Source organism: Peromyscus maniculatus, chromosome 12 (genome assembly GCF_049852395.1).
Source record: "Peromyscus maniculatus bairdii isolate BWxNUB_F1_BW_parent chromosome 12, HU_Pman_BW_mat_3.1, whole genome shotgun sequence".
Lineage (NCBI taxonomy): Eukaryota > Metazoa > Chordata > Mammalia > Rodentia > Cricetidae > Peromyscus > Peromyscus maniculatus.
Genome location: NC_134863.1, coordinates 7586463 through 7608857, shown reverse-complemented (window position 1 = coordinate 7608857; position 22395 = coordinate 7586463). Strand labels below are relative to the sequence as shown.

The 22395-nt window shown below is 42.3% G+C and overlaps 1 protein-coding gene and 1 pseudogene across 1 annotated transcript in view; one reads left to right on the top strand and one right to left on the bottom strand.

Moving 5' to 3' along the window:
- The window catches only part of Lamp3 (lysosomal associated membrane protein 3), a 32668-nt gene extending 16544 nt beyond the window's left edge, over positions 1-16124 (top strand). The window contains exons 4-6 of the mRNA XM_006987725.3: positions 3447-3504; positions 6492-6662; positions 15282-16124. Coding sequence (XP_006987787.1) covers positions 3447-3504; positions 6492-6662; positions 15282-15415 — 363 coding nt within the window. The 3' untranslated portion in view covers positions 15416-16124. The remainder of the gene's footprint in view (positions 1-3446; positions 3505-6491; positions 6663-15281) is intronic.
- On the bottom strand, positions 10608-12992 carry LOC143268179 (zinc finger protein 408 pseudogene; annotated as a pseudogene).
- Positions 16125-22395: the final 6271 nt, after the last annotated feature.

The following is a 22395-nucleotide window of genomic DNA, read 5'->3' as shown; positions in this document are numbered from 1 at the left end:
AACTGCTGTGAATACACATGAGCAAGTGACCTGAAATGTCCAGAAAACACTTGTTTTATTGCAGTCATCCATGGTCTCTGGCTCTTACAACCTTTCTGGTCCCTCTTCCACACTGATCCCTGAGCCTTATGGGGAAGGATGAAACACTGATGTCATATTATGGGCTAATTCCTAAGCAGTCTCATATTATCTGCATTTTTACCAGTTGTGGGTCTCTGTGGTAATAACAACCTACTGTATGAGGAATCTTCTCTGATGAGAAGATGTACTAATTTACAGGTCTGCAATAAGTCATTAGAAATCAGTTTAAAAATAGTAGCAGGTTCTCCACTATGATCTATGACCTATCTGCCACAGGTTCTTACCCATGATAACCATGCCAGGTCATCTATATTGTGGCCCGAGCCTTAAATCAAGACAGAAAGTGGTTGGTCACTTCCACAACATTTGGGCTACTAAACCAATGACTTCCCTTGCCCGGCTGGCTGTAATTATAGCTCTTTGGGTTCACAGCTGAGTGAGATGGATGATTACTGTTTGCCTCCAGTTGCATTCACAGCAACTTCTAGTACTATGAAAGCTAGTCAGTAAGGATGAAGCTTCCGGGTGAGGATCAGCTTGATCTCTCCATGTTCTAAGACTCGAGTATGTGGTAACTTCAGAAATGGGGTCTTACTGTGAAGTCCTTGAGGGTAAGCTAGGGCATTATCCTTAAAGCAGCATCTGCTTCATCTCACCTACAAACTGTGAATCTGAGGGAAATGCATAACTACTCTGAGCTTTCTAATCAGTCAGTCTAAAACTGGCTGATGACATTATTGTGTCTTAGAGGGTTATTGTGAAGACCAAATGGGGCAACAGAGTGGAAAGAATGGTAAACTATGACACCCTTCTAGAAATGCCAAACACCTATACCCAAGGTCATGGAGATACCAAGGGTAGGGAAGATTCAGAGTAGTATTGTAACAATTCTTCTTCTGCTCCTTAAAAGAGTCTAACACCATAGCCTAAGTAATGTGCAAATACAGCATCTAGCATATTATCCAACTTAAAACCCTTCAACATACCCTTTCTTTGCTTTAATATGTGGTAGGAGTATTTTATTTTGGCAGGGGTTGAGATAGGTTCTCATTATGTATCCCTGGCTGGCCTGGAACTCACTATGTAGACCAGATTGGCCTCAAATTCATAGAGACCTGTCTGCCTCTGCTTCCAAAGTGCTGGGTTTAAAGGTGTGTTCCGCCACACCCAGCTGGGACAGGGGGATTTTGTAACGTAGACTGTGGATTTGAAAGTAAAGTTTTCTTTTATACTCAAATAAATCCTAGGTAAAGGATAACTTAAATATATGGCACATGAAAGCAACACAGACAGGACTTAAGCCACAGATACTTTCTCCTAAAGCAAATTTTAAATGGAGGCAGAGCTTTTCTGTCCCAATTGTCCAGTCCCAAATAAACACACAAATGCTTATATTAATTACAAAATGTTCAGCTGATAGCTCAGGCTTATTACTAACTAGCTCTTATATTTAAATTAACCCATTTCTATTAAGCTATGTATTGCCACATGGCCCATGGCTTTATTGGTCCTCTAGCATCTTGCTTCTTGGTTGGCTCACTGGATCTCTCTTGATTCTGCTTGCTGTGGGATGTCTTTCTGTGTGCTGGGAATATATGTTGCTAAATAAAGCCGTTTGGCCTATAGCAGGGCAGGATGGAGCTAGGCAGGAAAATCCAAGAGAGACAGTGAATGGAGAAAGGAGAGGCAGAGACCATGCCACCCTGCCATCCAGGGAGCAGCATGTAATGGCACACAGGTAAAGCCATGGAACATGTGGCAACATATAGAAATGGGACGAGTTTAGTTAAAAGAGCTAGCTAGCAAGAAGCTTGAGCTATAGGCCGTGGCCATACAGTTTATAATTAATATAGCCTCTGTGTATTTGTTTGGGTTTGAGCGGCTGCGGGACTAGGTAGGACACAGGAAAATTTCCAGCTACATCTGCCTTTCTTCATCCCAATCCTCAGTTTGATTGTCCCACCTAACTTTATGCTGCCTTGCTATAGGCCAAACAGCTCTATTATCAAACAAAGAGAGTAATACATATTCACAGCATACAGAACGATTATCTTGTAGCAACAAATAGATAGAACAAATGTGCCCTTTCTTTTGCCTCTAAGACTGATAGCATTGAGTACTTTGTAGGAGAGCCTGTTCTGCCAGGTCCTTGAACAATGTATGACATGGAGTGGATATTAAAGACAAGTTAATTCTAGTTTGGATTTAGCAGTGGGTGGTGATATCTTACCCTGTCCCCATTGTGCTGTGTCCTTGAATAACACTCAATCTTCATTTTTTTCTCATAGTTGTGAGAATTAATCAGGACTATGCATGGGAGTGTCTGCTACAGTGTGTGGTACAAACTAAGAAGGCATGATGGTAGGCCAGTCTAGAATTCCTGTATCTTATCATTGGTCTTTCTAAGTAGGTTGTACTGTGCAATGAATCATCATTTCATCTATGAATAACAGGGATATGGACTATAATGTAATCATAATTATCAAATTTCTTTCATGATTACACGTGAAACTTTTAAAAGTAATTTGATTTTATATTCTGATTTTGGTTATATTATCATTATTTTTACACTTTTCTGGTGATAACAATATAAATCACTAACTTTGAAAAACAGAAAGATGTCAAGGATGTAGCTCAGGGGTAGAGTACATGCTTATTATGCATGAGACCATGGATTCAATTCTCATCACCAAATAGATACACAAATTTACTTTTAAATTGACTCCTTCATGCCCAAATTAAATGAACATTCTGTGGCTCCAGTCTTTCAAGATATTGTAGGGCTATTATGTGGTTTATTTGGATTTCCAAAATGAAAACTCCTATATAAAATGTGGGGGTAAGATATGGACTCCAGGAAAAATGGAGTCTTCCCATTTTTGGTGGCTCATTTAGCCAATCTGAAAAGCTGAATCTATTTATCCTTCTAGACCAATTGACCTTTTACCAAGGAAAATGCATATACAGTTATTTTATTTTCTCTAGAGTGTTGATGAAATCCTCAAACTTCACCCAATGTATTTTGAGAACACATAGTCTAAGTTAATACCATCCACCTCTATTAACCATTCATCTTTGCCTTTCAGATGTAATTCCAATTTGGACATGACAGAATTGAAATTCTTCTGGTAAAATTTTAGTTTCAGGCTCTAGCAACAAGTAAGAAATAGAGAAATCTGGATCCAGGAGTCACTTATTACTTTTTTAAATTTATTGTGTGGTATGTTTACTTTGGTTGAATTTTTCAAATATAATTTTGACTAGCACAAACATATACTTAAGGTCTCATATCAATGATTTAATAGCCGAGATTATAAATATAAAAATGGAGATTACCCAAAGATTAACACATTGCTGTTTTACAGGAAGAAAACACATATTATATCAGTGAAGTGGGAGCCTATTTGACTATCTCAAATACAGGTTAGTAAGAGTTGTTACTGTCATATCACTAATTCCTGGTTCATTCATTTTCTTGTCATTGACTCTGATACTCTTTGATGCTTTTTTTTTTTTAAAGAACAAAGTAGTAGTCTACAATAAAACTAAAACTTTGGGGGAATTTACAACATGTATGTACTTCAATTTATCTGATCATGGAGAATGGTGGTCTAGATTATATTGGCAATCATTATCTTTAGAAATTGCAAGTTCAGTACCCTTTTGATTTGTTGTTGGAGTGCAATTTATTCTATACTCTGAATTGTATTTTATTCTACAAAAATATGATATTGCTAAGTATCAAACTCTGTCTGTGTTAGACACCAAGGAGCCATAATTATCCAAACGGATAAGATTCTGTCATAGTGGAGCTTGCATTCCAGAAGAGAAGAACACTACACACAGGCATGTTAAACTATATTTTTAAGTAGAGCTTGCAATCCAGAAGGGAAGAGTACCATACACAGCTTTGTTAAACTATATTCTTAAGTGGTAATGAGTTCTATGAGTAAACCCCACCAGAATGTCAGAGAAATGGAGAGCTATTTCATGTGTCCTTTGGGAAACCTCCAGAGGAGAAAGATTGCTTTGATGATGTGAAGTCTGATCACAGTTTCGCCATTTACAGACATCTGGATTGGGGCAACTTTTACAGATGGCAGCAGTTCATCAGAATCATGGCAGATTAGTGTGGCAGCAGGCAGGCATGGTGACTGGGGCATGGGGCAAGAATCAGAGGACTTACATCTTGATCTGTAAGCCAGGGACAGAGAGAGAGAGAGAGAGAGAGAGAGAGAGAGAGAGAGAGAGAGAGAGAGAGAGAGAGAGAGAGAGAGAGAGAGAGAAAGAGAGAGAGAGCACATTGAGAATGGCCTGAAATTTTGAAATCTCAAAGCCCAACCAGAGTGATGTACTTCCTCCAACATGGCCACACCCACAAGCAGTGCTACCAACTGACAAAATATTCAAATATCTGCGCCTATGGAAGGACATTCTCAATCAAGCCACCACAGCAGCCAAGGAACAGCAGGGTCCTAATGTGCCCTAGAGAGTGAACACACAGTAGAGGAGGTTCCAGAGATGGCCAGTCCAGGGCATGTAGGGCCTATGGGCAGGTAAGCCTTTACTTGAGATTCTATTCTAAAGTATATAAATATACCATAGGAAGATTTGGGTTCCAGAGATGGCCAGTTCAGGGCATGTAGGGCCTATGGGCAGGTAAGTCTTTACTTGAGATTCTATTCTAAAGTATATAAATATACCATAGGAAGATTTGGGTTAAGGAAATGGTGTATCAAATGTGCATTTATGAAAGTTCAGTTTGGTTCCCTCATGGAAAATTATCCATAGTGGAGCATGTCTAGAAAAAAATTCAATGTTCATGTTTAGAGAGATAATGCTCCTAAATGAACCTAACAAGTCTACAGAGGGCCTCAGATATTTCCCCAGAAAGCCTAGCCTTAGATGACACATTTTTATTGAGCCTCTTTACTGTGCCATTGGCTTTGGAATTTTCTGTTTTCTCCTTTCAACATGTTATCCTTTGATTGGCTTAAACATTACTAATTAATGATCTCTAACTAATGAAATTTGCTAAGAAATGAAACAGTGGGGGCAAAGTCTATTTAAAATATTTGTAATATTTTATTGATGTTATTTAAGAGGATTTTGTCAGTGATTCTGGTTAAATGTAAATAAAAATGTCACAACTAACAACTAATTTTCATATGTGTTAACTTACACTTGTCTTATCTAAGCTAGAGAATAAGTATTATGAGTGTTAATAGAAATTGCTTAATGCTATCACCAGGGATGGACCAGATTTTAGCCAGTAGTAGGGTTGTCAACTCTCGAGAAACGTGGCAAAGGAATATCAGACTAGAAATTAACCTAGAGGGTAACAGATGGGGAAACCAGTTCTAGGTTCATATGATCAAGGACTAAGCATTATTAGCAGGAAGAACAGTAGACACAGTGATGATGGTTTTCATGTCATTGTGGTGCTGGTGCTAGAATTAGTAACAGTAATTCATTATCACTACAGTAGCGGTGACAGGCTTAAAACAATGTGGATGACAGCAATAGCATACACAGGATAGACAGACAGATGGTGTATAGATAGGTAGATAATATATAAAGAAAGCTACCGATGTATATTACATGATACAACAATGCAAACAGATAAATTAGTACATCATTTTGGGCCAACTTGTTAATTTTATTTTCTTTTTTCCAACCTGTTAATTTTTGTGATATTATTCCTTACTGTAACTGACAAACAGACAAGACACTTTGGCTCTGGTCCATGAAATTTTTTTTGTTATTTATGAAGACAAAGTGTGATTGGAAGAGTGCTTAGTGATTGTCGAATTGGAGCCAATGAAATCTGTCATATGTTAAACTCCAGCTGCCTTAACGATCACCTTTTGGAAAAGGTTATATCTAACATAATGAGCAGGTCCCTTTCCTGGACAGCAAACAGAAGGAATGGGATACATTTCCAAGGATGGATGCAATCTCCTTCCTGGTAGGTTCTTCCTCCTGCTGTACTGATCCAGTCCCAGGGCATGCAGCTGCACCATTGTGGACTAGTCTGGTTTTGTACTGATTCATTATCATGCACTATAAGTGTTAGAACAATATCACTCCTCTTTCTAAAGTCTTTAGGAAACTCTCCATAGCTCCAGGAATTGAAAATTGTCTCTAATGATGTGAACGAATCCAGAGGAAAAACACTCAGTTCACTGTTCCCACTTGGGAAACTATGGGAAACATTTACGTAAATTCCAAGCAGAGCCACAGAAAACATTTGCACACCTAGAGTATTTTTGTCATGAAGAGAAGATGGCAAAACTCCAAGGCCACATCTGAATGAAGGCAATGATCTGGACATTAGCAGGCCAATAGCACTGGAACTTAGTTGATACTGTCAGGATTCTTGCATATCACAGTTTACTCTTTGTCTTCAGAGAAGACTTACCAGGGAATGAAGCGTGCTCTGATGATGTTTGAGACAGTAGTCGGGCATTCCTTCAAGTGTGTGACTGAGCAGAGCCTCCAGCTGTCAGCTCAGCTTCAAATGAAAACAAGAAACATTCGTCTCCAAGCCTTCGAGTTTGAAGGAGACCGCTTTGGAAATGGTAAGTTAACCATCCTTAACTCACAAGCAGCCTTTAGAAACCCAGGGGGGCGGTTCCAAGGTGTGTTTATTCTGGAGCTGTTAAGGAGCCAGAGCACATGACTTACTATAATGGAAGAGCCCTGTGAAGTTCTAAGGGCTGTGCTCCCCTACACTCATATGTGAAAACTGTATATATGCATGTTCACTGCCTTATTCCAGCACGATGACTCTTTAACTGACTGAGACAAAAATTTCTCACTCATTTAAACACATAAACACAAGAGCGCGCGCGCGCGCGCGCGCGCGCACACACACACACACACACACACACACACACACACACACATACCAGGAAGGGGGGGGGTTACTGTGGACACTTCTTGTAAATGCTGTTAAAGAAGACTAAATAACTCCAGCATGTTTAGAGCACATTTTAAATGTCTTAAGTAAGAAGGTTTTTTTTTTTTTTTTTAAGATTTCATAATAGATTCTTCACACCTGCATAGAGGAAAAAGCAGGATGTACTTTTTCCACATTCAAGAAAGAAATAAGTTCTGTGGTAATCCCTTTTCTGAAATATAAGGCATTTCATTGGACATTTCATCAAAGCCAGTTTTGTTGACACCTGTCTTTTTCTTTGCATTTGAACCACTACACAGAGCTTGTCTGGTACTCCCCAAGGTGGAAACTAGCCCTTAGATGAAGGCCAGGGAAGGCAAGTCACTTTTTAGAAAAACCTGTGTCTTGTCTTGGTCACTGTTCTTTTGCTATGAAGAGACACCATAACCACAGAAACCCATAAAAGAAGGCATTTAAGAGTTTCTGAGGGTTAGTCTATTATCATCGTAATGTGGAGCATGGTGGCACGCAGGTAGGCATGGCTCTGGGGCTGAGTGAGAGCTTTACATCCTGGTCCATAGGCAGCAGAGAGAGAAAAAGAGAACCTGGGTCTGGCATGGGCTTTTGAAACCTCAAAGCCCACCCCCAGTGATATACTTCCTCCAACAAGGCAACACTCACCTCAATAAGTCCACTTCTTCTCCAACAAGGCCACATCTCCCAATCCTTTTAATCCTTCTCAAATAGTGCCACTTCCTGATGACTAAACATTCAAATATAAGAGTCTATGGGAGCCATTCTTATTCAAATCACAACCCCTTTCCATGTCTGAAAACAGTGTTACTAGGACTTCTACATTTGACTAGAAGGGTCATAAACTTCACCTAAAATATGTTTCTTGGAGGAACTTAAAAAATATTGTAAAGTACTTTTTAATCATTATGAGTAGAGTCTCCATGCGAACTTCTAACATGAATCTGATTTTACTTTGGATTCTATTATATAACTAAAGATGTGTCTAGCAAAACAAACAAACAAACAAACAAACAAACAACAAAAAAACCCACCTCCTCTAATTTGTCAGAGTCCAGGTGTTGTTTGTGTTGGAGCCTGTGCTTTTGAAGGGTTTCTCTGCGTCCTAGTGTTTCTGCTTTTCTTGGTGCCGCTGTCATATGGTTCATATCAGTAGGTGTCACTACAGCTAAGCTGCCAAAAGCCGGTCTTAGAGCATCTACCCCCTAGGAAATATGTATTTCTTTGCAAATTCACCATGAAAATTAAAAAACCCACCAACATTAATCATGTGGTTTCAAAATAAGGCACACACTTGCCCACTTGTGAAGACTCTGAAGCAGGGGAGGCCTGGTGGATAAAACCTTCTCCATGTCTACTTCATTATGAATGCTCACAGGCAGATGTATAAAAGAAAATGAAGCTTCATTAAAGTAAAAAACATCAGTTAGAGAGACCTCGAGCAAGAGACCAATGTTCCTTCACTCTTCTCCCTACTTCGCCTTCTTGTCAAACTTGCACACCACTGTTCTGTTCTATAGCCAAAAGACTTTTTGGTCATTGCTTTAGCTCAAGTCCACATTCCTAGATTTTGTAATTCAAAAAAAAAAATTTAAATAATGCTCAAGTGGAAAGATAAATGTCGTTCTATAAACACTACATTTTTACCAGAAACAGCCATTTAAAGATGAGAAAGCTATTGTATGAATGGAATTTAAGAACATATGTGCAGGGGCCATGGGCACTCAAAGAGAGCAAGATTAACACAGTGCTGATGGTGAGGGGTGGATTAAAGAAGGAAACTTTTCTATATTTTCCACATTTCCACTCATTATTTTTAACAGGAAGTTCATGCAATTTGGCAACTACTCCATGGTTACTGCTCATTTATGAAATGCACTTGTTCTTCTTGGAAGTGTCTTAGCTCTTTCCACATTCCTGAGGGGTTGAGGGAAGCATCTAGAAGACTCAAGAGGACCTGAAGAGCCCCAAAACATATCCAGAGTATTCAGAAACACCCATTTCCTCTTAAAGCAGGAGGTGTTGATTGGAAACTGGATGTGAGGGCCTGGCTTTCTCCTAAGTGATCTGGTAATAGCACACACTTGGCTTGGAGAGATGTGATGTCCTTTGTCCTCTGTCAAACACTTCTGCTTTAGGCTCCCAGGTATGCAATGTCAAGGGCCCTTGTAAAGCTCTACAGAGCAGAGTGAGAGGTGTTGATTCATGATGCCGCTAGCCATCTTGAAGAACAATCACATTAAAGTTTAATCTATTGTATGGAAGTGACTTCCACACCAGATGGGAACAAGAGGCAGAAGTTAACATGAAGAGCAGAACAATAAGATGTTTTGTCAAGTTGTACATCTTCCATCTTCAGTGAGTTCTTTCAGCTGATAGACTTCTGTTATCTGTCCCCACCCACACAAACGCTCTCCATGTTAACTTGGATGAACATTCCAGCAGCCACAGAGCAGCGGTTCTTTTGGAATAGCTAGTAAATCAATACTTGAATCTGTTCCTTTCTCACAGCTTTGCTTACTTTCTCCAGTGCAGAGTGGAGGGTCAGCTGAGGCAGGCTCCTAACTTTGTTTCTCTCTTCCCATCTACCACACACATAGTCACTCTAAAAACCCTTCAACAAGTGGACGAAATTCTGTAGGTGCCTCCTTCTGTCTGGAATAAATAAGAGCAGTTGCTTCATAGTCTTCCTTTTCTCTCTTCTTCCCCTCCTCACCCTCGCCCCTCTCCTCCTCCTCCTCCTCCTCCTCCTCCTCCTCCTCCTCCTCCTCCTCCTTTTCCTCCTCCTCTTCTTCTTTTTGGTTTTTTGAGACAGGTTTTCTCACTGTAGCTTTGGAGCCTGTCCTGGAACTTACTCTGTAGACCAGGCTGGCCTTGAACTCACATAGATAAAACTGTCTCTGCCTCCCAAGTGCTGGGATTAAAGATGTGTGCCACCACTGCCTGGCCGTAGTCTTCCTTTTCAGACCAACGATGGAAAATAGAAAGCGTGAACACAGGGACTGAAGGAAGTGAGCCGAGAGCCATACCAACAACAGGATAATTCCATCCCAGCTAGTTCCCAGACTTCATAAAAAAGAATAGATTCCAAAACCTCAAGGAATTCATTCATAGAGTTCCAGTACGATGGAAATAACAAATGTAAGTCACCCTCACATTACCCATGAAAATTGAATTTCTGGACTGACATGATGAAGTGTGAGCAAGATGAAAATAAAGTGCATGGCCACTGGCAGAAACACTGTAGAAAACATAAGAATACTTTGAAGCTAAGTGGATGAAATATTAGGGTTATTACTTTGCTGGGCATGCCATAGCAAAGTGCTACAGGATGGGCGTTTTAAGTAATAGAAATTTATGTTCTTACAGTTCTGGGAGCTAAGAGTAAAGATTAATATGTTGGCAGCATTAGATTCATCAAAAACGTTATTGAAAATAGACTTTTTTCATACAGTATATTTTGATTATGGTTTCTTCTCCTCCTAATCATCCCAGTTCCTCCTCCTCCTCTCCTCTCTTCCAGATCCACCCCCCCTCCCAACAGTCTTTATATAGAGCTCTTGTAGGGACGGGGGTGGACACGGTGAAGGTGTCAGGTGCCCGCTTCTACCTCTACCACCTCGGCCCAGCCACTAAAGTCCACGTCCTTGTGGATCAACACCAGTTTGGGGCTAGGGGCTGGCTCCTCCGGTACCACAAAGCACTTTTCCTGGTTCTCAAAGATGGTGACCTCCACAATACCTCCATTTGCAGGCACTTCCTGTTGGTTGCATGTGTCCGGCAGCTCTGGATCACTTTGTAGGAGCACCATGGTGGGCTCAGAGGCAGCGGGAAGCAGAGGAGGGCTGGAGGAAACCCCATGCTTGTGACTCAGCTGGTGCCGCTTGAGGCTTTGAGGGAGGACATAGCCCATGCCACAGATAGGGCATTGGTAGGGCCTGTCTGTCATGTGGGACTTGAGGTGATGGCGCAGCTTGGTGGCCAGTGTGTAAGCTCGGCCACATTGGGGGCACCGAAAGGGCCTCTCCCCCGAGTATAGGCGCTCATGAGCACAGAGTATACGTGGGTCTCAGCGGGCCTTCCCACACACAGGGCACAGGTAGGCCTCACCAGTGTGGGAGATGAGATGGCGCTGCAGCTCGGGAATCTGGGGGACAGTATTGGCACAGTGTGGACATTGATACGGGCGCTCCCCTGTGTGCAGCCTCAATTGTCCTCGGAGGTTGCCCCGCTGGCGGGATGCTCCACCACAGTGTTGGCACAGGAAGGGCTTTCCCCCAGTGTAGAGCCTCATGTGGTTCCATAGTAAACCCTGGGTGGCCAGGAGCTGCACACACACTGGGCATGGGCATGGAGAAGGGGCATCTGGCATCTGGTGGGTCTTCCGGCATAGCCTCAGGGAAGGTCGGCGAGCAAAGGCTTTGTCACACTGCTCACCCGCAAAGGGTCGGGCACCTGAATGGACCATCTGATGCTCTCTGAGATCTCTGAGAGTACCATAAGCCCTGTCACACTGTGAGCAAGGGAAGGGCCTCACCCCTCGATGGCCCAGCATGTGGGCTTTGAAGCTTTCCTCGGGGCTGTAACTCTTGCTACACCCAGTGCACAGGAAAGGCTTGTGGTCTGTGTGCACAAATGCATATTTCTTGAGGTGGCATTGCTGCAGGAACGCCTTGCCACACTCCGCACACCGGGTATCGTCGCCCCTGCTTTGAGCTTTCTACTGGGTCAGGAGGGCTGCACAGCAGTACAAGAAAGTTAGGGAGCTGGATTCTCTGAGATCTTTACTGTAGACAGGCATTTGTACCTGGAGCCCTCTGGGAGTTAATTAACTGACTTCATTGCTCTCTGGGCTCTTCTGGGTAGCTAAGCTGCCCTGAAGTTCAGGTGGTGTCTGTGGCAGGCACTCCTTGTCCATGCTGTCATCTTAAAGCAATAAGCTAAGGGGTTGGCTGTCCTTGAAAGGTTAATCCCCGATTTGGGCCACAGGTCCAGAACCTACCATATTTTCTCCTTGGAGACTACGGGGTGACTCATGACCAGGATCGGTGCAAGACTCTGCAGCATCCTCTCCAGGGGAGGCCACCTCTTCCTGTGTAACAGACTCCTCGGCTGCCACTACAGCTGCTTCCTCCTCTAGCCCAGGATGCATGACACGTAGGCTCTTGGAAGGAGACTGTGGGCACAACAACAACTCAGAGCCTGGCAACACAGTCTGGTACACCTGCAGGTGAAGCTTCTCATTGATCCAAACCAAGGACACACTTCCATTACTCTGCAGCCTACATTGCTGCACCAAACTGATCCAAGCAGAACTTTGCTTCCAGGTGCATATGGCTCTCCACCAGCCTAGTGTCCGGTCCTCCTTGTGTGGTGGGTGGCTTCACTCCCTCGCTCTTCTCCTCCAAGACGGAGTCCACTTCTAGAGGTCCCCAATGAAGTCCAGGCTTTCCGACACACCAGACCCCCCAAGCGGCTGTTTCCTGGCGTGGGAGGGGCCCACAGCCAAGCCCTGGGGGAGGCTCTTTAGAGCAAGTATGGCAGGGCTCATACCAGGCAGGAAGTCTTTGAGCAAAGCCTTCTGCAGAAGGGCTCCATCCTGAGTCCTGGCCCAGGCACAGCGCTTGTGGGCTGCAGGGTGCCTGGAAGGCAGTGAAAGAGCGGTCCACGAGGGTGTGGCGTTGGGGAAAGATGCAGGAATAAAGTGCAAGGTCAACTATGTCTCAGGAGTCCGAGGGATCAGCAAGGCTCAACCCCAGCCCCTGAAAGATTGAAAAGGAGTCCAGGCTTTTAAGCCTGAGAGCTTTGGAAGGTATCGGAGTAGGATCCCAGGCTCGAGACAAAAAGGGATGTGTAGGTAAGGCATTGACTAGAAAACGCTGGGGCCATCTAGTTCAGGGCTGAGGGATGCAGACATCGCAGGTCACTCACAGAGCAGCAGTGCCTTTCCCAAGAGCACCTCCGCCACCTCCTTCATCCTGGATCAGAGAGCTCCCTCCACCTCTTTCTGTTTCTCTTTAGAAAAATAAACCAAGCATCTAAGGAATAATAATACAATACAATATGATATGATACAGTGCAATATGATAAACCAAAATCAAACACATCAGTATATGAGAAAACAACCAAACAAGAAAAAGAGACATGGAAAGAGTACAAGAAACACATATAGACACAGACACACACATTCATGTACACAGGAATCCCATAAAAACCCCAAACTGAAAGCCATAATATATACACAAAGGACATGTAAGGTTAAAAAATAGTCCTGATCTAAAATTATGAGACAAAGAACCCCCAAAGATGCTGTTGAGTTCATTTTCTGTCGGGCATCTACTCTTGGGCATGGGGCTTACCCTTAAGAGTGGTTTGTTTCCCCAGTGAAAAATCTAACTTTTCATTTGCAAGTGGCTATTGATTGGAGATAGCTTCTGGCTTAGGGATGGGAGTAGATCCACTTCTTTCAATTCTAGGACAGCATCTGGTCCAGACCCATGCAGGCCCTGTGTATGCTGTCTCAGTCTCTGTGAGTTCATATGTATATCTGTCCTTGTTTTCTCTACGTTCTCCATCCCTTACGGCTCTTACATTCTTTCTGTCCCTTCTTCTGCAGAGTTCCCTGAGCCCTGAGGGGAGGGATTTGATGGAGACATCTCTTTTAGGGCAAGGTTTTCCCAGGTCTCTCACTCTTTGCATATTGTCTGGCTATGAGTCTCTGTACTTATTTGCATCTGCAGCAGGAGGAAGCATCTCTGGTGATGGTTAAATAAGGCCCGGATCTATGAGTACAGAAGAATGCCATTAGAAGTCAGTTTATTGTTATGTGATTTTGGCGGAACAGCAGTATTTGATTTTCCCCTAGGTTCCGGGGCCATCTAGTTTGATTTCATGGAGTGGGCCTCAACTCACAGAATCAGATAGTGTTTGGTTACTTCCACAAGTTTTGTGCCACGATTGCACTAGTGTATCTTGCAGACAGGTCTCTCTTGCAGATAGCAGCGTCTGTAACTGGGTTTCCTTTACCTTTCTCCTTTGGTAGCATTCAGAGTACCTTCCAGTACCATGAATATTAATCTGTAGGGGTGAAGGCTCTAGGTAGGCACCAGCTTGACTTCTCTGTGTTCAATGAGCTGTGTAGGTGTTGTGTCTTCAGCAATATGGCCTTATCATTAGTTTGTGGAGAGCCACCAATAGCCTTCACAATAACCTGAGTGGTGTGGGGGTTTCTGTGGGGCCCCATTGGCCAACAACTCAATTATGTGTAATCCATTCCTGGCACTGGAGGTTTTACTTGGTAGCAAGAGATATCTATTTGGGGATTTGTATCGCCAACTTTTTGGTGTTTCCATGGCTCTCAGTTTGTGGAGAGCCACTGTCTTGGTTACTGTTCTATTGCTGTGAAGAGACCCTGTGACAAAGGCAACTCTTAGAGAAGAAAGCATTTAATTGGGGCCTTACTTACAGTTTCAGAGGCTTAGTTCATTATCATCATGGCAGAGATTATCATGGCAGGCATTAAGGCAATTTCCATAACCCATTTCTTCTATCCTTAATTTTAAGTTCAGAACCACTTAGCAAAAACTACCAAGTTCTGCTGCTTGCTGAGGCTGGAACATGGCCCCCTTGTTCAATTACAACCTCACCAGATTTCTGTCTTTCATTGCTTAAGTTTGGCTCTCCTAAAACTTGCTCTGTAGACCAGGCTGGCCTCAAACTCAGAGATCCGCCAGCCTCTGCCTCCTGAGTGCTGGCATTAAAGGTGTGCCACATGACATCTGGCTCCAAACTTTTCTTTAATTCCTTTTCACAAGTTGGAAATTTAGCTGGGTGGGATCTTGCCCCAAGGTCACCACTCCTTTTATTCCTTTTCTTAATCCGTTTATCTTCTTGAACCCAGGATTTAGCTCCATTCCACTTCCTGGTGCTCTTTTTTTCTCCTCAAAATTTATATTTTGTTATTTACTTTGCTCAGCTTGCTCCTCTTCATTATAAATCTTCATCAGAGTTATCACTAACATCTACATGGCAGAATCTATACTAGGCTAATCAATTAAGAAATTCCACGATTCACTTTTTTATATTTAGAATTATGACAATAAATGCCAGAGGAAAATTTTTTCCTGGTACTATTCATAAAATATATTTTTAAATTCATCTATTTATTTTACATCCTGGCTACAGTCCCTGCCCCCTGCCCTATGCCCCCCCCCCCACATGACCCAGTCTTACCGCTCTATTGTATTTGTTTTCTTTTCTCTTGTAGTGGATGAGTGCTTGTCTGACTACACAGTTGTGCTTCCTGTGGTTGGGGCCATCGTGGTCATCCTCTGTGTTGTGGGTCTGGGTGTCTACAAAATCCGGCAAAGATATCAGTCATCTGGATACCAGAGAATCTAATTTATAGCCAAAGGAAATGCCAATAATGGACTTTAGAAAAAATTTCCATCATTTCTAGAACATTGGAGGCTTCTCTTATTCGCTACCAACCTCTAAAACCAATGAGTGATCAGTGATTAAAATTGAAACAGCATATCAATTTTGAATATTTTTGCTCGTCTCATGAAAGACTAAGGAAGATATTTGAGTACTTTTTAGATTTTGTTGGAAAATTTTAACTATTCAAAGGAATATTTGAGAAACATTGAATTAAGGCAGCGTACAAAAGTGACAGGTTCTAAACAAACTATAAACCAAAATAATTGAGTTTAATTGCCCTGCTTGTATTTGCCTAGAGAAATTTGTTTTAGCATTAATATTTTCATTTCAAAATATTTCACTGGATTTTCTTACCATCTCTGTTTATTTGATGTATGTGTGTCTGACATGGTACTTATCTTCTTTTCCATTTAAATGTTTTTAGTTATCAAAAAGAATAACATATCTCATATTGTTTTGATTTTTACATGAAAACAACTAAATTTTTTCCTTCATGATTCTTGCTTCAGAATTAATAGAGACTAAGAATTAACTGTCTATAGACAACATAGCAATAATACAAAGCATCAATAATCACAGCCTTTAGCTATACAACATGTGTGTTAACTTAAGAAATGTAGTTTCCTTTAATCTTCATAATTTTCAGAAAATAAAATCTGCCATCAATCACTTGCACTGGACTCTTTTTTTTCCATTATCCATTCAACAGAAAGAAAAATGAGAACTGGAACTCACTGTGGTGGTCTTTTCTGTACATCTGGTCACCAATAAGAATGATACAAGTTTCTACCCATATCTGCTTCATTTCTACAAGAGAACAAACTTATCTGAAACAATCATTGGGTAGATAAAAGGAAGATTGTAGATAATGAAAGCCCGTGCCTTTGACAAATATTTGACTCTCTTGGAGACTGTGGGGCCCTATTTGTTGGGATTTTGTTGCCGCTCCAGCTGCATGACTGCACATACTCAGTTCAGGAGCTAGGCAAGGGGTCTTGCGTCTTATGTCATCAGTGTGCACTGGTGATTACATGCGAGCGGTGTGGTCACACAATCAGCACATGCATGGTGTAGCTCTGTAAGCCCACCTGCGGGAACCCTTAAAAAGCCAGACACAGACCCCCCCTCCCTTCTCTATTCTCTCTTTCCCCCACTATCTCTTCTCTGTTCTCTCTCTCTGCACGTGCTTTTCCCCAGGCCTGGTTCTTTTGTTTCCCTAATAAAGCTCTGACACTGGGTTTTGTTGTGGCTTGCGACCTTTCCGCATGGTAACCAGTGTCGCTTATCATTTTTAACACTATTGGACATGAGTTAGTTTCTCACTTTAATAAATGTGCTCACCTATAGCTCTAAAGAGAAGAGAAAGAAATATACTTCTCAAGGCACTTTTTATCTTTTTTTTTTCTCAGTATTAGGGTTCTATATATTAGGGTGGCTTATAGGCAGCTGTCTGGGTGGTCCAACAATGGCTGTCCCTTGACAGAAAGGCCAAGAATCTGGTAGTTGTTCATTCTGTGAGACTAAATGTCTCATCAGTCCCAGTCTGTTGGTGGAGTCCTGAAGGATTCCTGGAAAGCTTCTTGTCTTCAGTCTACATTGGAATCCTAAGAAGTAGGCTTTAGTATCACTGAAGGGATGCCTCAGCTGCTGGACAGGTGAACTTGCCAGTGAGTGAGGGCAAGCAGACAAAAAGCAAAAGCTTCCTTTTTCCATGTACTTTTATATGCTTTTCTTTACAACCCATGCTGTATTTCATCCACCAGTGGAATATTTTTTTTTTTTTGTGGTTCTTGGCAGGCAGCAGAAGTGACTGTGACACTAGACCTGGCTTGAGCATTTGCAGCCTCAAAGTCTGCCCCCTAGTGATGCACTTCCTCCAACAAAGCCACACCTACTTCAACAGGGTAACGCCTCCTATTAGTGCCACTCCCCATAGGACTATGACGGGGACTTTCATTCAAACCACCACATTCCACTCCCTGGCCCCCATAGGCCTGTAGCCATATCATAACGCAAAATGCATTTAGTCCAACTTCAAAAGCCTCCATAGTCTACAATAGTCTTTCAAAGTTCAAAGTCTCTTCTGAGATTCATGTAATCTCTTAACTGTAATCCCCTGTAAAATAAAAATAAAAAAGCTGATCACATACTTCAAACATACAATGGCACAGGGTATACATCACAATTCCAAAAGGGAGGCAAGGGAGTAGAGTAAGGCAATGATGGACCAAAGCAAGACTGAAAACCAGCTGGGCACTTCAAACATTCCACCTCCATGTCTGATGTCAGAGCACTCTTCAGGTCTCCAACTCCTTTCAGCTTTGTTGACTGCAACATACTCTATTCTCTTGGCTGGTTCTATTTCCAATTAACAGCATCCCTTGACAGGTAATGTTAGAATTCCTAGCCACTCCCCCAGTTACATGACCACATGTGCACTGTCCAGTAGCCAGGCAAGATGCTTAGTCATCCCAGGGCTTTACATCCTACATAATCTGTGCTCTATGTGATCATGCAATTTGTGTGCAGTGTGATCACGTAATCTATGCGCATGTATGGCATAGCTACATAAGCCCATATGTGCATGTGTGGGGGTGTGGGAACTTATAAAAGAGGGTTCCACTGATTCCCTCCCTCTCTTCCTGCACAATTATTCCATAGGCCTATGCACACCCCCTCTCTACTCCCTTAAAAAACTCTTATAGTGGGTTTTGTTGTACCTTGTGGCTTTTCTCTCACCATAAACAGCAGCACTTAATGAATAACATTGGTGCCAAGATAAAGCAGGCCTTCCAAGTGCCTTGTGTCTGGGAACCAGTACCAAGGTTTGCTCTACCTACAACTGCCCACTTTTCCATTTTCCTGGATGCCGGACCACTTTGCATAGCACCTGCTACTTCAATTAGTGAGTTTTCCCTTTCCAACCAGTATAAACAGTCCCCTGGACCTGTGGGAATGATCGTTGATTGTTCAGCATTCTTCTGCTGCCCCCAGGATTGGGGGAACCCTTGTCCATGCCTTCATTGGCTACAGTTGACCCCCATCACAGGCTTAATCTCTAGCCATTTCCCATGACTGCATTCTGAGATATTGTTTGTGCTGTTGGACCCTCATCCTCGGGCTATGTATGCCCTGGTTCTCATTCTGTGACTTGATTGAATGACTTGTGCTAATTGCTGATCCTCACTTGATTGGGGATGCCTGAGATCGTAGTCTTGGATCATGATTTATTTTTTTTTAATTTTTAAATTTTTTTTCTCTCTACCATGGTCATGGGAAATAAGGCTCCCAACCCTATTAGTTCCACCTCTCCTCTGGGATGTGTTCTAGAAATATTTAAGCCTCTGAGTTTAATGCCTTACTTAAAGACCTCTAAGCTTGTCTGCCTGTGCACTAAGAAATAGCCTAAATATCCCTTAGATAACAATAAAAAATGGCCACCTAATGGCTTGCTGGTCCCCAATATTTTATGGTAATTATCTAACTCCTGCCAGCAAATAGGCAAATGGAAAGAGTTACCTTACACCCAATATTACTATTATTATTTTTTAGCCTCAGCTCTACACCCTCCTTTATTGATTCCTTTTCTCCTGCCCATGTGCTCCTAGCCATGCAACCTGAACCTAAGGAATCTCTGACTACTCCTCTGGACCTTGCAAATGAACCTCCACCTATCCAACCTCCCACTCCTGCTCCTTGGCCGTCTGCCCCTTCACCTCCTCCTCTCTGATATCAGGCTGCTCCAACCACCTGGATCTAGCTCCAACTTTTACCCCTCCTATCACTTGCTCAAGAGCTGCTAAGGGACTTGACTCCAGTCATGTCAACCTGGCAACTATTCTCCCTTTGCAGGAGGTGGTCAGGGTGATGGACTGGTTAAGGTTGACGTCCCTTTCTGCCTTGCAGAACTTTCTCAGACAGAAAAAAAAACCTGGGCTCTAATACCTCTAATTCTGCTTCCTTTATTAAACAATTCATATATATATATATATGATACTTGCTAATAACCTACTTCTTGAGGAGTGCAGATGAGTTTGGGAGCAGGCTAGGCCACATGTAGACAAAGTTCATCAAATTAATGCTGCCCATCCACCTGGGGCTGAGGTGGTTCCTGATCAGGACCCACATTGGGTATCGGGGACTATGGGGGTCCAGCCCCTCGATAGCCCTCTCCCAGGGAGGGGAAAGAAACCATAATCAGCTGATAATTAATCTTTGATGAAAACAAATGAATCTATGTACACTCTTAGTCCATACACTTTATTATTCTGTGTCATTTTTTCTCTACACAGCTTCTATTCTGCTCTCATGTCTAGCTCCTTTCTTGCTTGATTTCTCCCTACCTTAATCTGCTGACCCCTCTAAGTTGTATCTTAATTCTCTCATCTTAGTTCTGCCCCATCTAGGTTCTTATCCATCTAGTTCTTTCCCATCTCAGCAGCTCTCTCATCTCCTTTTTTCTGTCTTGTTCTTCCCCATCGGGCTCTTCCTCATCTTCCATCTCATTCCTCTAGTCCTCTTTTCTCACCCTTCAATCTAGTTCTTCCTTGTCTCAGTTTGTACCTCTCAAGTTTTTACCCATCTAGTTCTCCCATTCTCTTTTCTCTTCTCTGTCTCCTTGTTCTCTCAGTTCTCTCTAAGTCTCTCTCAAATCTAGTTATAAACCCAAGCAATAGCAATCCTCTGGCCTAGCAAAGTCACCAGGCTTGAATTATACAGGGTCATAAAGGTAGATAAGAATTTTCCTCAGGTAGTGATTGTCAGGCCTTCTTTTATAACCCCAAATGGGAGTGGTAAAAAAGGAGGTTAACTGAGTGCTAACGATCGGTTAGTATATCAAAAAGGGGATCTATGTGCTCAGTATATATTCCTAGAAGTGGTTGGGAAAGAAGTTAGGGGTCTATTAGTAAGGTTGTATAAGAAAGGAGGGTCTCACCCTGAATTGCATAAGAAATAAAGCTATCCCCTGACCTAGGAGACAGGTGTTTTTTCTAATGGCCTTGGATGCTTGATAGGCATTTTAGATAAATACACTGTTAGGGGTTCTTGGAAGCATGCAAGAAAATCATTTTAGGAACGAGCTAATATATAAAAGCTAAAATATCACCAAGACTTCTTAAGCCATGGCTTGACCTTTGGAGAAGTCCTTGACTTTTCCAAGTAGTAGATTTTGTGATAGTAGCTGAATTCCATTATGTTTTCCTGTGGCTTGCAGCAATTGGGATTACAATAACCCAGGTGGCTCTCCAGCCAGGGATTGGTTTACCACCTGCCTCCTGGCAGGTCTTCATAAGGCTTGCTTCACACCAGTAAACTATGAAAAGCTAAAAAAAGTAATTCAAGATAAGGGAGAAAATCCATCTCATTTTTTTAGAACAGCTTTCAAAGGCTGTCTTACAATATGCTAGTCTGGATCCCGAAAGTCCAGAGGGAAGACAGCTCCTTATGACCCACTTTGTCTTGCAGAGCTTCCCTGATATTAGGGCTAAACTTCAGCATCTGGAGAGAGGGCCTCTGACCTCACAGGCAGAAGTCTTAGCATTGGCTTTTAAGGTGTACCATGGGAGAGATGAGAAAGCCCATAGACAGAACTACCAAATGCTGGCACAAGCTATCCAACCAGCCACCTGAAGGCCTCCAGGTCCCTGTTTTAAGTATGGTAGAGAAGGCCACTGGGCTCGTGCCTGCCCTGCCCCGCGTGGGCCACCATCTGGGCCTTGTCCAAAGTGCCATCAGGAGGGACACTTGGCTACTTGTCCTGGTGCACAAAAACAAAACAAAACAAAACAAGTACACCCCCCTCCAAAAAAAACCCACAGTATACTGAGGAGGGGGCAGAATGAATACTTCATAGTGTGACCACACTCAGGGAGAGAATACAGGAATCTGCAGAGCATAGATTTTTCTTTGCATACCTGTTAAGAGCTCTAGTTCAAAGTGTATTCTTAGGACAAAAGATGAGGTATATGAACAATTCTAGTCAGTGTGTTATTACGTTAATCCTTGTCTCAATTCTCAGTTTACAAGTGGGTTCAAGAAGTTCCTCAAGGACTTTTTAAGGGGACAGACTGCCATTCAAGAGATGGTTATTCCTACTCTAGGGTGCATCTTCCTTCTCCTAAATGGATAATTGCTTTAATCTGGAAAATGAATCTTCTAAATTCCCTATTCCAAGTATTAAATGGATGACTTAGCTCCAGACTTAGAACAGGATGCACATCTTGCCTCATCTCACTCCCCTCTGTTGATCATATTTTATCCAGTCACACCCAATGCTAAATCTGTCCTATGATCCAGCCTGGCCAGCATATCCGGTGCTCAGGACATGTCATGACTCTGTCATTTAATTCTAACTCATTTGTACTCACCTCAATCCTCAGTCTGAGCCTGGGTCCTTCATCCAGTCCCTGGCCCAGCCTGAGGATCTCCATCTATACCTCCACAATCTTCAGGCTTTTCCAGCATTTATACCTTGCTGAGTCCATATCAGATACACAACCAATAAAAGAAGTCCATCTGTCTAGGTCTTATCATCAAAGGAAAAACAATATGAAATGTCAAACAGTATGCCTACCCATAAATCCACCGATCCTATATAAAACTGTCCAATGAGAATTATCTAGTTGAATCCATACAAGTTCTTAAAATAACAATCATAAACTGCACTAAAGATTTCAAGATGTTTAAAGGAGACAGAAACAAACATATAATGAACTTAAAGAGAATAGTAATAAATGCCTGAGTGATGCCCAAGAAAACACAAAACTGAATTAAATGATGTTGATCCAGAATTAAAGATTGAAATAGGAAACTTGTAGAAAATTAAAGCTGAATTGAAGAATGCTGTGGATATCACTCTATATAAATAAGACACTGATGGCCAGTGACCAGGCAGGAAGTATAGGCGGGACAAAGAGAGAGGAGAATTGGGGAAACAGGAA